Source organism: Corvus cornix, chromosome 7 (genome assembly GCF_000738735.6).
Source record: "Corvus cornix cornix isolate S_Up_H32 chromosome 7, ASM73873v5, whole genome shotgun sequence".
Lineage (NCBI taxonomy): Eukaryota > Metazoa > Chordata > Aves > Passeriformes > Corvidae > Corvus > Corvus cornix.
Genome location: NC_046337.1, coordinates 9,204,206 through 9,220,589, shown reverse-complemented (window position 1 = coordinate 9,220,589; position 16,384 = coordinate 9,204,206). Strand labels below are relative to the sequence as shown.

At 42.2% G+C, this 16,384-nt stretch overlaps 1 protein-coding gene across 1 annotated transcript; it reads left to right on the top strand.

Moving 5' to 3' along the window:
* Positions 1-705: 705 nt before the first annotated feature.
* On the top strand, positions 706-16,231 carry LOC104694034 (glycerol-3-phosphate dehydrogenase 1-like protein). The gene is made up of 8 exons (XM_010407086.4): positions 706-850; positions 5,939-6,116; positions 7,992-8,132; positions 9,334-9,472; positions 11,117-11,229; positions 12,159-12,392; positions 12,541-12,647; positions 14,079-16,231. The coding sequence occupies exons 1-8, from the start codon at positions 810-812 to the stop codon at positions 14,173-14,175; spliced, it is 1,050 nt and encodes a 349-aa protein (XP_010405388.2). The 5' UTR covers positions 706-809; the 3' UTR covers positions 14,176-16,231.
* Positions 16,232-16,384: the final 153 nt, after the last annotated feature.

The following is a 16,384-nucleotide window of genomic DNA, read 5'->3' as shown; positions in this document are numbered from 1 at the left end:
AGAGAAGGGAGCCTGGGCACAGCAGGATGAGGGGAAACAGGAGTCCAAGAGCAGGAAAGGTGGCAAATGCAGTACTTTGGCTCAAAAATGAGAGAGAAGGATGCTTTGAAAAGGAGACAGGGTGTACTAGAGGGCTGAGAGGTAAAATGTGGTCATTTGTAGGGTGTTATGCATGATTAAACAATGTAGGAGAAAAGGACCAACACTCCTTTTCGTCTTTCCTTGCAGACAGCTTATATTTGATGTCCCATATTAAGAGCTGTGATATAGTTCAGGATTTATCAGCTGAATCTGGCTCTGCAAATGCACTCATAGCCTTTTCTTGGTGTGTTCCTTATGTGACCAGAGGATTTAAACCATTACTATTTGTGGGGCAGGGCAGGTGGGACCTTGAGATGTCCCTCACTGTCCCGCAGGGCCAGCTTGTGTCCCTCACAGACTCTGCCACGTTACCCATCCTACCGAAACCCTTGGGGCTGCCGGTGGGCAGGAAGGTCCCACCCCACAAGAAGCGTACGGCTTCCCGCTTTCCCCACGCAGGTCCTTATCCCCGTACATTTCGGAGATGGCACCATTTTCCCCATTCCCCCTTCCAGGGCACCGAATCCCCCCGCTCCCAGCCGACGCTCGCAGAGCAGCCCTCGGCGCAAGGACCGACCCGGGCAGAGCATCCCGCGGGGCCGCAGGCGGGGCCGGGGCGGACCTTCCCGCAGGGCCAGGGGCCGGGCCGGGCGGCAGGGGCGGTGCTGGCGGGCGGGAGGCACCGAGCCCGCCGAGCCGAGCCCCGCGGACGGGACACAGCTCGCAGGATGCCGCCGCTCCGCGTCTGCATCGTCGGCTCGGGGAACTGGTGAGTGCCGCAGCGCGGGGGGGCTCTCTCTTTGCCCGCCTCCCATTTTTCCTCATGTCTTCCCTTTTTCTGCTCTTTCCCCCCCTCCTTCCTCGGTTTTTCCTCCCGCCGCGGCGGCCGGGGGCTTCGCAACAGGTGCGGTGCGGGGAGCGGCGGGGCCGGGGGCGCGGAGCGTCTCCACGGTCCTGAAACCGCGACCCCGGCCCCGTCCTGCCGCGGCTTCTGGGCGCCTGGGCAGGGACCAGCGCCCCCGAGAGATGCACCAGTCAGTGAGAACTGGAAAGGCATGAGGCTCCCGAATCACCCCAGGTGTGTGCGCCGCTTAAAGCCTGGCGACGGAATCCAGAGAGGCCCGGAGCTGCAGCTGTCGCTGTGTGTGCCTGCGGCAGGGCCCCGGCAGTTCAGGTTGAAGCATTCAGCAGTGAGGAGGGCGGTGATGCTGTTTGTGTTCCTCTGAAGGAACAGGAGCACAGGCTTCTTTTAAAGCCACGATGTATTGGCACCTTTCACTTCCATCCTCCTCAGTGTGTCCTTTTGCATCTTGGTGCAGGCACAGCATTGTGTTCATGTCTCCTATTTATCCTCATTCTTAAGAATATGTTTGCTGCTGCTCAGTCCTTTCTAGCCTGGACAAAAGTGTGGGTCTCCAGCGCTCCTTGAGCCTGACAGACCCCAGTAAGACCAGTAAACCCATCTCACAGGACTTTGCATCTTACTTTTCTTATGCTTTCTGTACTCTGAGCACAAACAAACAGACCAACATGCATGTGCATGCATTTGGGATTAGCAAACCCAGCCTCCAGGTAGTTCTGGCGATTGTTTTTGTAGAAGGAGAGCAAGCTCCTGAAGATTTAAAAAATATCTGACAGCTAGGTGGAAGGAATGCCAGAAGAGTCAGTAAGCGAGGGAGTGGTTACTTGTGAGCTGCTGAGAACACAGCAGAGTAAAAGCACAGCTCTCTGCCTTCCTGCCTTGTAAAAACATGCATTCTCTTTGTGCATGACATCTCTCAGATACAGCCTTTCACATGGAACTGCACAGCCAAGTCTTCTGGACCTCATTGCCACACTTCTGGCTTTCTCTGGCCCCATCATTTGTTTCCTCAACTGCTGCTTTCACCATGTCATTTCAGGGAAGGTGTCCCTCTCCCTGCCACTTTCTCTTCCCTCACCTGCCTGTGCAGGCAGCTCATTGTCCCTTCCAAGCCATCAACAGCCATGACTGCATGTTTGGGAGTCAATTTTTTTTAACATTTGGTCAGCCCACAGTCACAAACTTCATCATTCTCTTGCTGCATCCTCAAGCAGGGACCTCCTGCTTTTCCCAGGCTGTCCCTTTCCCACGAGACATCATTTAAAGTCACTTAGTTGTATTCAGATCTGTACTTGAGAAAGTTCTGTTTTTCCACATGCACCTACAAACTTGGAAAGAGCTATACCACAGAGATACTGAGGTCCCAGCCCATTCAATACCATCTCCTTACTCATTCTGCCTGTCTGCCTGGGCCCTATCTCTTACTTCCTACCATATACATCAACTTTAAAATCCTCAGGGAGGACATAAACATTGTGCTCAGATGTTTGAATCACATCTATTCAGAGCCTTGGTGGCAGAACAGGTTGTTTTAGTGCTACAGAGAAATACAATGTTTACCTTTGGCAAACATTTTTTTTCTTATGTTCCTCATGAATATTTGGGTGGCAGTTCAGATCGGTGCTCTTGAGGCTTTCCTGCAGCTCAGAATTGTGGTTGACACGTGACATAGCAATGTTGCAAAAGCTCATGTCAGCTGCAGAAGTTCAGCAGGTCACGGGGACTTGCTAAGTCAACACTGCCAGGGGGCTCATGAGTGATATGGTTGAGCGAAGCAAGTGCTGCACTGCATTTTGTGGTTGCCTGTAGGTGCAGGAGGGTTTGTGTTTACATTAATCATGGTTCAGTTATCTGCTTTTAAAAACAGAGGTTTAATTCACTGCCTGGCCCCTCAGTATTCAGAAGCTCTCCCAGTCTTAGATTCATTTGGACTGTGCAGTTCTCAGCAAATATCCAGCTTGAACTGGGTTCTGGTCCTCAACATGGACAGATAGCCAGGCTTTTTATGAAGGTGCATGGAAGGAAAGCAAGAGCCAGTGGTCATAAACTGAACCAGAGAAGGTTCTGACTCAATATATAAAGAGAGGAGAAAAGAAAAATCTCTATGAGAACAATAAAGCATTGGGGCAGGTTGCCCAGAGAGGAGGTGGTCATTAGGGAGTTTTCAAGACTCAACTGCATAAAGCCCTGAGCAACCCATCTAAACTCAGTGATGTTCCTCCATTGGAGGCCTCTCATGGTCCCTTCCAATCTGAGCAATACTATAACTTTTAAAAAATTGGGTGGTTGGCTGCGATTGAAAAAAGACATCATCTTCAAGCATCTAAAGGAGAACAACAATATTCCACCCTTCTTGAACAGAAATGGGCTTAACTGTGGTAAGAAAGACTTGGGTTAAACTTGAGGGGGATCTTTCTATGTTAAGGATAGCAAAGTCCTGGGATGGGCTAAGTGGGGAACGGAAGAGACCTGCAACCACCAAGGTCTTTAAGACCTCCTCAGAAAAGCTATTAGGAATGGTGTAACTATATTTGCCTACCCTTTACAGAGGGAAGAGACCAGCTGCTTCCTAGGCTTCATTGAGCTCTATTTTTCAACAGATCTGATGTATGCTACAAACAGTTTCATTCACAGATGTAAATAATGGGTCTTATTTAAGTTATTCTGTATAAAGACAAAGCTTTTTTTTTCCCCCTTAGCCATAAGTAGATCCCTTCCAACATGAATTAACACAATTGGGAAAAAATATCTGATTGGCAATTTTCACTTGGTTTTTAAAATTATCTAAGTGGAGTTCTTTACCTTCCATTAATCTTCACTGAATTGGTTTTTGGAAAAAATAAATCATGATAAAATCTTTGTGTGAGCATCCTTGGTTTTGCTTGCAGAAACAGCCCTCTTTTGCCAAGCCTGTGTAGTTACCAAACACTGCCTTCACAGACAAAGCTGTTCATCTTCCTGAGGCTGACCAGCAGTGACTGAATTCTAAATGGACTAAATAAAACAGAGCATCAGGTTTTGAACAGTTTGATGGTTTTGTGGCAAGGTATTTTCCCTGATGACTGCTCAATGCCTTTTAAACATTAAATCCTTTCTGCCCCAAATCTTCATTCATCTAAAGAGAAACCAAAGGAAAATACTACTATTAGTGGAGCTACTTTTATGCCTGAGATGTCTTCACTGATAACTTACATATAAGTAAAGATTTGGGGGGCAACATCCAAGCACAATGGCAATGACAGCTCTGCCAGAAGATCAGATTTATCTACTGAGAGTTGCAAGTCCCATTCAGGATTTCAGGGATTAGAGCTAGAGCCTGCATCTTCCAACAGAAAATCATATGGTCTTGGTACTTAGCTAGTAAAGTTATTTTTATGGGTAGGCTTGAGGTCTAAGGTCATCATCTGGGTTGTGCTGGACAACCCGGACAATGAATTTATATCTCAAGTTTAGGAAAAAACCAAACCTTTTTCTTATTAATACACACTTCTTGTATGGAGCCAAAATTCATCCTCAGCTCAAGCTTTGAATGTGCTCTCTGTTGATAGCAGGGCAAGAGAACCAGAGTATAAGCAATTTTATAAATAATATGAATGCATGATATAACTGCATGCCTTTCTTTCAAAACAGCAGAACTCTTACAGTAAAGGCTCACCCTTAAAACATTTCCCTAAATATTGTAAAGGACCAAACCAAATAATCCCTTACAAAATAAAACAAAAACCACAAACCAACCAAAAAACCCCAAACTAAATTACTAAATAAAAAAGCACTACAGCAGCTCAGAATAGAGCATATAACCAACAGTGAGTAAAGTGAAACCTCATCTCAGTGGGGGTTCTTTATCATTAAAGATTAAGACCTTAATTACCTATTTAGAAGACCTTATTAGTTATTGAGCAATTTAACCTTATGTAAACCTGTTACATGAAAAATATGGGTAAGCCAAGGAGTGTCAGTTACAATGTGGTTTCCCTTTGAATCATTAACAGCACAGACCTACCTGGACTTTGTCTTTGATATCTCCAAGAACTTTATCAGTTCCAGAACACGTAACACACCTAAATCCTATTCATGCTCCTTGTTACAAGTGGGTCAGAGGACAAGAGTGCTGCAACTGGGGCTTCTCTTTCACTTGTATTAATAAAATGGCCAATGCTTGAGAGATCAAAGTAGCATTAAAATGGAGAGAAGGAAGAGAGGAGTAAAAATAATCACCCCTCTTGCCCAAATAATTTAAAGAGCATTAGCAATACTTCCAATATTTTCTGTGGGGTTTTTAATTCTCCCCTGCCATGTGAGTGCTTGAAAGACTGCAGTGATGATGGGGAAATAGAGCTATAGTCTGACCTGAAATTAAAAATGCTCAACATGACTCAAGATGAGTAAACTGGATGGTTAAAATATCCTCAGGTCCTGTTACAGTGCTAATTAGAACAATAAGTAAAGAGAAACCACCAGCTTGAAGGGTTGTTTGTTTTTTTTCCAAGGATTTAGCTCTTACGTAAAATCCTTATTGCAAGTGTTTGGTTATGGATAGGAAAGTGGGATGCATCTATTTTACATGAGATGCACAAAGACTATCACAGCAAGATTGCTCAGCACTTATTTACCACCTGGATTATTTTACATTTATTGATCTTGACAAAAACCAGAATGATCTGAGGACCAAGAGAGATTTCAATCTCAGGTAATGTATTTTTAGTGTTGTTGATGGTACATCACATTCCTGCTCTATAACCTTTGATATTACTTCAGATCCATTATTGCAATTATATTTTCCCCCTGTTCTACTGTCTCTGTTTTTAAACTTGAGGGGCTCTTGATGGAGGGTAGTGGATAAAGCTTTCTGATAAATGTCATAAGCACCTAGACAGCTTTATAGCACAGGCTTTTTATGAGTTATGATGTTTAAAGTAACTTGTGTTTCCAATTCACAATAAAAGTACTTTTCCCCTTTTAGTTATTTAATTTTTTTTTTTTTTATTTCTAAAGGGGATCAGCCATAGCAAGAATCATTGGCCAAAATGTCCAGAATTCCAACAGATTTGATCCTACTGTGAAGATGTGGGTGTTTGAAGAGATCATTAATGGAAGAAAACTCTCAGAAATCATCAACCAGGAACATGAAAATGTTAAATATCTGCCTGGATACAAGATACCCCACAATGTGGTAAGTTGAAAAAAAATTAAAAATCACTGAATTTGTTTGATTTTTTTATAAGGGAGGCAATATCTGAAAAAAAAAAAAATTAGGAAGCAATTCACTGTTTTGTTCTGATTTGTCACCTAACTCACTCCATTACAACTCCCTGGAATATAATTCTGTGATTTCTGCTTGTCTCTTATGTCACGTGCAACTTCAAACACCAACTGTGTCTGTGCTGGTATCACACCATCCTCCTCCCTGGCAGAGATCAGCACAACTCTAGAAATGGCAGGCAGAGATCTGTCTACACAGAGCTGACATATTTCAAACTCACAGCATCTTCTGGAAAAACAGGCAAAGCTACTGTTCTCCTTTCTTCTGAAAGAGATATCAAAAGCACAGGCTGTGGCTTACAAGGAGATGAATAATGAGCTATGAGCTCATGGGTGATTTCAGGATAGCTGTAGTTAATAATGCTGTAGATTCCATCAAAAAATATAAGGTATTTATTTTCATGGACATTTAAAATAGCAGGTTACACATCTCTACTTAAATTAATCGTCTTAGATAATTTACTGCTACTGAAGCAAGTGAGGTGAGGGGGTTTGGCTGTTCAAGATTTTGCCAAATGCTACTGTTTTGTGAGTAGTGCCACATTTTTGGAACAGTTGCAGTTTTAAAGGGAAGTTAAAATGCTGCACGTGGTAGGTCTCCTTGCTTGGGGAGTGGCTATATTTAGGATTCCATTTTGTGCTGTGATTGCACATTTGCACTCCTGGTGTTTGAACTTGGCACACAGTTCTCCTGAGTTACAACTGACTTGTCACTGCTATTTTTACAGCCCTCTCGCAGACCAACAGGTTTGCCATCACCCCTTGAGGCCAGCCTCACACTGTCTAGAGCAAAGCCTGAGGCTTCACCAGCAGAAATCAGCTGGTTGCAGTAGAGCCTGGAGGGATCCTCAGACCATTTCCAACTGAGAAAAAAAAAAAACCAAACAAGCTCAGCTTTTCCTTGTATTGCTCTGCAGCACTATAGAGAGACAGGAGCACAGCCTGTGCAGTGCTGCCAGCCTCTGCCCTGCTCCCACTTTGCTGTTTTCCCAGAGAAGCAGCCTGGCTGGCAGCAGCTCTGATTTTCTTGCTGGGAATCCCACTTACTTAAGGGTGTGTGCTCCAAGACTGCATCCAAGAGTGACGTTTTCTCCTATTGTAAACTGCTTCTAGCAGGCTCAAGTTCACTTGCTGTTGCCTCTGTAGCCTGGCTTGAGTTATTATTCTGAACAATGTCAGCATTTGGAGGAAGATACAGCTAGGTAGTCTTTAAGAATGTTGCATAGGTTTTTGTAACTCTTGGGAAAATTACTGTATATTTAAAACAAAGACACATACCTGCCCAAAGATGATGATAATCTCTGCCTTTTGATATAGTTTACTCCTCAGTAACTCAGCTGGCAACCTATGGAAACTGAAGTCTTTCAGAAGAACCTCTGTCTCACCACCCTGGTTTTCTTCTGTGCTCCCCAGTGCTACCACTCATTCCAGAAGAACCATATGGGGTTGGTCAGTTATCATCAGAAATCAGATAATGAAGCTGAACTAGCAAAGGGGCTTCCCAGGACACTGCAAATTTATAAAGTACATAATCTTCCACAGATTATCCACACAGGGTTAAATAATAAAAAAAATTATAAAAAATCCAACCCTAAAATAGTTCAGCTGCTTTGGATATTTCAGGAGAGATCTGTAGCTGCTCGCATGGAGAGCTGGCAGCTATGCCACAGGGCCAGCTAAAATTAAGGACATTTCATTGCATATGCCATGTCTTTGGCATGATGGTGTCATGCAAGGACTGAGGATTCCTAACTTGGGCTCATTTTGGTTGTCACTCTTGTCCCAGGTGGCTGTGCCAGACGTGGCTGAAGCAGCAAACGGGGCAGATATTTTAGTGTTTGTTCTGCCACATCAATTTATTGGACGAATCTGTGAGCAGATTGCAGGACAGATAAAACCTGGGACATTTGGGATTTCCCTGATCAAGGTAAGTTGTTGTCTACACAGAACCCAATCAATATGGAGTAAATAAACAGCTCCAACTTAAGGGTACGAGCTGCAGCCCTCAGCTGCATGCTCTGCATAAACATGAGCATTTCTTTCTGCAAGAGTTAAAACCTGCCCAGCTTTGCCAGCCCTTCTGCTGCTCTCATGGCCATGGAGAGGGAAGGATGGGGCAACCTATCCAGGCTACGAGTATCTGTCCTTGCCAGTCATGTTTAGTCTGGATCAGCTCCCACTTGGACCAGCATGGAGGTGAAAATGAGTAGAGGGAGGGATGCATAAAGATCTGGTGCTGCTGCCAGAAAAAATACTCAGCAGACTACAGCCTCAGTTAACTCTTAACTGAGAACTCGGAGTCAAAGTGCCTCTTCCAAGTACACGCTAAAGCTGCTCTTGGCAGCATTAAAATGGCAAAATAACATTAATGATTTTGCAAAACTGAAGCAATTTCAATTTGGCAGGAACTGAGGAATCTCTTTTTAAGGTTAGAGAGGTACCAGATTATCATAATCTTAAAAGGAATTAATATTTTAAGAGATTGTCAAACTAAAAGCCAGAGGCAAAGCATAGGAATATAGTCTTATCACTTCTTTTGATTGCATTACAGGAGATATCCCACTTAAAATTGTAATGAGAGAAATGTAATTCAAGATTTCAGACTTCAATACCAGCTCTTCCCCTCTATAAAAATGATCTCGTAAGCAGGACAGAGGAAGGTGGGAGAGGAAAGAAATTTCTGCAACTTTAGCTTAAAAAAACCCAAGAGACTTCAGAATACTCCTTAACACCAAAAAAGCACTCTGATTAATACTTAGATCTTGCAAAAAAGCTACTTCTTATAGACTTAATTTTAAAGGTCTGATCCTGTACTACAGAAATTTAACTGAAAGGAAAAATACAACATCAGAGAAAGAAAGCCTCAGGACAGCACCACTGGATGTGAGGCCTCTTGCAGGATTACCTTGACTGTCACCCCTTCTCCCTGTGCTTGCCTTGAATTTGCAGTTACCAAAGTACAAACCCAGAGCATTTGTATTAATGGTTAAGACTAGTGATTATAAGACCCTTTTTTTTCCAATTAAAACCAGAGAGCTGCAGGCAATAGAACACTTTCTGCTTTACCAGTGCTCTGCTGCTGTCATTTTCCTATTCTAATACCCTGGTTTTGACTATCATCTTTTCAGGGGATTGATGAGGGTCCTGATGGCCTGAAGCTCATCTCTGACCTCATTCGAGAGCAACTGAAAATAGAGATCAGTGTGCTGATGGGGGCCAACATAGCCAAAGAAGTGGCTGATGAGAAGTTCTGTGAAACCACCATTGGTAACTATTGCAAAGAGCCAATTAGAGCTGGGGCTGGGCAACAGGATAACCTCTGGAAGAAGCAGGGGCATGTGACTGGTCCCAGGTGGTTCCTGAGTGGAGCAGTGCCGGCTGAGCTCCTTCAGGGAGCCAGGATTATTTTCTGAGAGTTCAGTGCTGAAAGAGTCAGATTCAAACTGACAGTGGGTTTTAGTGTTGAGAGCTAATTTAATCCATTGAAAATATCACATCTTAATCCTGTTTCTGTAGGAGTTGGTATGGGCCACCTTTTGTGTCTGCAGAGCTCAACACAGAGCACATCAGCAGATGATACACTATCCAGTCTAGATAGAGAAGTGTAATCAGAAGCTCCTATGTGCTCACACTCCCAGAGGTGTATTTCTCCATCTTCAAATTTCTTTGTTTGGAAAAGAAAAGCCAGAAACATTCTGTTCCTCCCGCCCATTTGAACTGCTTGCCAAGACACAGCCTCAGATCCTCCTAGGACTGGGTCTGACCTAATTTGGCAAGTTCATTCAGCAGTTTTTAAAACTCAGAGATTTTTAAAGTCAGTCAAAAGTAAAGTTACATACTTCCATAGCTAGGGAAGGCAAAAGAAAAATAAATTGTGTTGCAAAAATGTTCCTTTGCCTTGCAAATGTTACAGTAATGGTGCAAACTGTACCAGCTGGACATTATTTACTGGAAGAGCAACTAGGCACAAATGGGACTAGACATGATTAGGAGACTTGAGCTATGTTAATTCTCCTGGGGGGAATTTAACTTCTGCTGGCCTGGTTTGCAGCCATGCTGTGATGATGACTGTGCAAAGAGCTTTGCCCCTTACCTTTGTCCTCATGGAAAGCCACATAGTCCAGAAACAGCCACCTCAAAGAGAAACGGTGTTGTGAACAAGAACAAGAAGCAAACCTAAAGTTTCTCATGAGATGGCGAGAAACGTCCCAGCTACCAGAGTGTGGTGTCCCAGGCTAGTAAAACTCACACCTGAGCTCCCCCTGAAGGAAACCAAGCTACCTTGCACAAAACTTAAGTGGAACTCCATTCAAAGGCCTTTGCCCAGCTGGCCATGGCCTCTCCGAGCCAAGGCAAACCTCAGTCCCCTTAGCACTAAGGGCTCTCCTTGGCTGAGCACCGTAACAACATGATACATGAACTCTGTAGAATTGGTAGGAAAAAGGTTTTAGCAGTGCCAACCTTCAATTTCATCATTTGTGGATCCCCCTGTAACTGGGAATTAATTGGGCAATAGTCATATGTGCCCCATAATAGCACTTAGCAGTGACACAGGTTTACATATTCAAAGCAGAAATTATACCACTGTCCTGCAGGAAATGGTTTGTAAATAATGTCTTTTGCAAGGTCTGTGGTTGTACACGCTTTCTCAGGCAGAAAGATTCATTAGGGGGTATCCACTTTGAAGAGCTTAAAAGTGTCATTAAGCAATGTTGATCAGCACCCTGGAGATGCCTACACTTAACACTGGCATCGAGCAGCAGGACCTGCTGTTGCACAAATCTCTGGTTTAGCAACACCCTGGGACTGGGATCACAAAAGCTGAAGTGGCTCCTGGAACCTTATTTCAGGTTAATTGCGTGCACTGAAATACTGTAAAAATGGTCTAACTTTCATCCTTCCTTCCCACAGGGTGCAAAAATGAAACACAAGGGGAAATCTTTAAAGAACTAATGCAGACCCCCAATTTCAGAATTACTGTGGTGCCTGACTCTGATACAGTGGAGCTTTGCGGAGCCTTGAAAGTGAGTGTTCCTAAGCCAATGTTTTATTAGGGCCAAATTCTAACCTCACCTGAGTCCTCTGTATGCCATGGGGTCTAATTTGAGTCATGTCACCATGCTTTGGCCACAGACTAAAACTGGTGGCAGGAACAGATGGGAGAGAGGTTTTTTTCTGCTTTGTGATAAATCATTGTTCTTTTTGAAATCATTGGTTTGGTTTTGCCTTTGCTAAAAAAACCCTAAAAAAAATAAACATTTGCACTGGGGTATATACATGTCTGGAGCAAACATGCCAATGGTAGCACTAGGTGGCATATTATTCATATACAGTGAACTACACTTATTTAGGGACTTATTTAGGAGCTCGGAACTGGAAGGTGGGAAGGGAAGCGTGCAGAACAGTGGAGAGGAGTTGTGACGATGTTTAGGATCCTGAGAGATTTGTTTAGAGCTGTAGACAAAGGCAGTTCTACTGATGTTTGTAGGTCAGCCTAAAATTTGATTTACTGCAGCATCTACATAGAATCCATGCCTGCTCAAATCAGAGACCCACAAAGAAAACCTAGAAAGTTATGACTCTGTGTGGGATATTTAAAATAGTTAAATAGAAAGGTCAGTGAGATCCAACTTGGAACTAGCAGAAAAACAAGACACATTGCATACATGCTACATGGTGACAATATTAGTGTCTGAAACAAGCTGCTTGGCTTTTGCCCATGGGAGTAACAGTAGATACTTTATAAAAATCTTATAAAAGACCAGTGACTTTTGTTTGACATTATCTGACCTGTTTTTTTATAAGATAAACTCATGGCCATAGGAAATTGACCCTTGTTCTGATGAAGAGAGATTTATGGGGTTTCCTTAGAGCTTGGTGCACGCTGATGAGCTGCACACCTTGGCTGACCATTTCCTTCCCTCCCCTGTATTTTGCACTGGCCCATTTTTAGAACATCGTGGCGGTGGGCGCGGGGTTCTGCGATGGACTGAGTTTCGGTGACAACACCAAGGCAGCAGTGATACGCCTGGGCCTCATGGAGATGGTGGCCTTTGCCAAGATGTTCTGCAAGGGACCAGTGTCAATAGCCACCTTTTTGGAAAGCTGTGGGGTCGCTGATCTCATCACCACCTGCTACGGGGGACGCAACAGAAAAGTAGCGGAAGCCTTTGCTCGCACAGGAAAAGTGAGGATTTTGAAATATTTTACTCTAATGCATGAAGAAGTCCTTCTGTGTTTTACAAAGGCATCATTATTTTGTTTACCTTCTTGATAATTGCTGGTATCACAGCAGTATCCCCTCTGATCCAAGTAATTGGTCTTCTCTCTTCTAGTCCATTGAGGAGCTGGAAAATGAGATGCTGAATGGACAAAAGCTGCAAGGTCCTCAGACCTCAGCTGAAGTCTACAAGATTCTGAAACAGAAAAATATGCTTGATAAGTAAGTGCTTTGATTTAAAAAAACAACTAAATCAACAGCAAATTATGAGTGATTCATAACCTCTTTAACAGTACTCCTGTTTAATTATCTTGTTCATTTCTGCAACAACTGGTTTCTACATCTTGGGCCACTGCTAGAGCTTGGCCTGACTCCTCATAGCCAGGGTCAGTTGAATGGGATGAAGGCTGAGCAGTATTAGAAGAAACAAGCCACAGACAGAGTTGGTTCAGGGGATACTGTTAGTACCTAATAGAAGACAGAGCAATATGAGATCACATATTGGAACAGCAAGGCAAACAGTCACAGAATATTCTGAGTTAGAAGGGGCCCAAAGAGATCATCACCAACTCTTAACTGAATGGCCCATACACAGGAAAAAAGAGAAATTATAATATAAAGAAGCCTCCCAGACATCCCCATCCCTCAAACAACATTGAAGGCCATACACAGAATCAACTTGCAGACATGACTTATGGGCCAAAGGGTTTCTTGTTCTCAGTATATCACCACTGCAGCTTGCAGCAGTCCTGCTCTCAGTGCAAACCTGAACTTGGTTATCTCAGTACAAATTTCAGGATCATATTTGTAATCAAAGATTTTTACATGCATTGAACAGGTAACATGTGCTGGTATCAATGCTTTAGTGCCACAAATACTGCTGAGGTAAAAAGTACTTCTAATTGTTTGGGATGATGTAAGATTACAATTTCAAATCTTTGCTTCAACTTACACAACAGAAAAGCTAAACTTCCCTCCATCCCATTCCCTCTCATACATCAGCAGTACTGAGAAGTCAAACACTGCTAAATGAATTAAAAACTTATTAGAATTGGAGCAGATACAGAAGATTCAAGTGGTATTATCTTTCAAAAATGAGAGAGAAAAGGAAAGCTCATTTTGACAGTAGCTTTAAATCACAGCTTGATCTAATAATTATCCTATAATTGCATTTGGTTACATGCTCAGCTCCGAGTCATTCAGTGGACTCATTTTTTACCACATAATGACTAAGACAGCTTGTAAAAGGAAAAGAATCCTTTAAGCCAAGGAAAGAAAATTATTAGACACTTTCATTCTTTTTAGTCCTTTAAATACCAGTAATGACTGCAAATAATATATCCATTTTGCACACAGCAGGAAAAGAAGATATGCAATTCAAGATTGTTTTTAAATAAAAAATACTGGATAGGATTTCTGTCTCCAAAACAGCTTTTCTCTGCTGTTGCTCCCATGATTTGCCCCTCTTTAGATCCTCTTCATTGCCCTACGTAGTCTTCCAGTAAAGGCACCTCCAAGCTAAAATTATATTGTAAAGAGAGACAAAATCTTTCTACTTTCAACAAAACAAAAAAAAATTCTTTCCATTAAAATGGAATAGAAATGTGTATATAAACTTTATAAACTATTTTAATTACTACATGCTTCTTTCAGGTTTCCATTATTTACAACAGTCTACAAGATCTGCTACGAGGGTCAATCAATCCAGGATTTCATCATATGCCTGCAGAACCACCCAGAGCACATGTAGAGATCCCTTCTCCTCACCTGGCTGAATTCTCACCTTCCTGGGACTTCTGTCCACTCCCTGGCAATTGAAGTAAAGAAACAGGTCATGTCACACTTGCTGTAAAAGCAGCAAAGAATGTATTTCATTCCCCTTGTCCTGGGGATAAAAAAATCTGCCTTTAATTTCAACGTTATATCTAAGGAATAGGAAACAAATGTAAAATTAACAGTATTTGATTTGAGTTAGTAACATGGTTATTTCCCAATAATTCTTTTCTTGTTGACTGAAAACAGTTCCCCTTGTAACCTTGTAATTTCCACAACAGAACTCAATAGCTCATGTAAACCTCAACATTTTGCCTGCTGTTACTTACAGAATGGCACAAAAAGCAGAAAAATCAAAGAACTAATCCAAATAGATAAATAATAGTAAAAAAAAAAAAATCCAAGAGCAGTTAGATGCAATCACATGGGCAAATGTCAGGTTTCCATAATTCCCCTCAAACACAAATAATGTTTTGTATTTTGTGACGTTTAGGCCTTCCTTTATTTCCCAGTATAAGCTTATTTGGAAAAACAGGTACTATTACTGTGCTCAGACACACACGAATGTTCATCAGATGTATAAATAAAAGTTTCAGGGGTGGGGGAAAAGGAGAAGAGGTTTGGGATGGGTGTATTGTTTGTTTCAAATCTGGGACACTAGGAATCCTCAGCAGTAATCTGACTAAACTTACTGTATTCCTTTAAAATACAGGAAAAAACAAAATCTGGAATAACCAAAGAAATTTTGTTAACATCAGATTTTCCCAGCAAATCCTTGTCATTAATTGGTACCAGCTGAGAGGGGAGAAATGGAGGTTGACAGGGAGATGTATCCAGGGTTCAGCTTACAGCTCGTGCACTTGCTGATATTTTGAGGGGGCAACAAGTAAGGGTGACAAACCCTCTGTGATACTTGACTTTTACACACGTATGGACACGACCGCTACGGACGCACAGAACTCCTGTAAACTGGCATTTCAAACCAGGCTGCATTTTAGCGGCACTGGGAAACTCCACTGGTCTGACACCAGTGCAGCTCCCCACGCCTTTCCAGACTGCAGTCATGTCCTGATCCTGCTCAAACAGCACATCTTACACTCCAGGAGAGAGATCTCCATCTAGTTCTGAATTTTAAACACAAACTGGGTTCATAGACCAGGGTTTTTTTATTGTGCTACCAGTGGCATACATTTTAGAAACACTGAAGTTTTTAAACCTTATAGCTGTACTTGGGTAGCTTTATGTACCTGATGTTTTTCAGAGTTAAAACCATCTACAAAATGAACAGTGGCACATTTTATAAGCTTTAATACCCTTTTGAAAGAAGGCAAACAAAAAGGAAGAGTAACCTACTTTTGCTGTGCTTTATCTGATTTTCTGAAATAGCAGAGAGGAAGGCAAGTTTTTTAAACCTATGTACTTACTGTCATAGTGCTTAGAGGAAAAAAAATGAGCTAATTATAAACTAATTTCAACTCGTTTTAGAGGAATGATAGGTCTTTCACATTTACCAGAGTAATATATATATAGTAATGTATTGTAATTACAAATATATTTAAAAATCTCAGTCTCACAGTTAGCAAAGCTAGCTCAGGTACCAAAACCAGCGGCTGCAGTATCCCTGATCCTGCTGAACAGCAGCAAAGGTAGCTCAGCTCCTCCTGCTCAGATTCCAGTCACAGCCAACAGCTCGGGGCTCTGCGGAGGAACACCACCATTCCTTCCACTAAAATGGGAATTGTGGCCAAATCCTTCACACAAAGCAGGGAATTAACATCTTCAAGTGAAAAAATACTTACATATTGCACAGTTTTGAAGTACCAAATACATGAGGATGGGATAGAGAATTCAGGAACCTCCTTCCTTCACCATCAGGCTGAATTTCTCATAAGTCATGTATGAGTTAATAATAACATAGAATATTTTACATTCAAAGTGTATCAAATAACAGTTTAATAAAGTGATCAATATGCAGACTTGATACAATGTCATTTTTCAACGTTCTCACAAAATAAATGACTGTTGTAATAGTGGTCCTTTATTGCACTTACTCTTGCAGTTAATCATCATCAACTCTCAAAGAAAAGGACAAGAAGAATTAATTTTCTACAGATATTTTATTGAAGAACAGTTTTTTCTTCTGTTGCATGACATACCTTTTTTAAACAGTAAAATAAGGAAATTTT

Excerpts from the sequence above, each read along its gene's own strand:
- LOC104694034 (XM_010407086.4), top strand. The coding sequence starts at position 810 with ATGCCGCCGCTCCGCGTCTGCATCGTCGGCTCGGGGAACTG. Across the intron at positions 8,133-9,333 it reads TTGGGATTTCCCTGATCAAG|GGGATTGATGAGGGTCCTGA; the intron begins GTAAGTTGTTGT and ends TCATCTTTTCAG. Across the intron at positions 12,648-14,078 it reads CAGAAAAATATGCTTGATAA|GTTTCCATTATTTACAACAG; the intron begins GTAAGTGCTTTG and ends TGCTTCTTTCAG.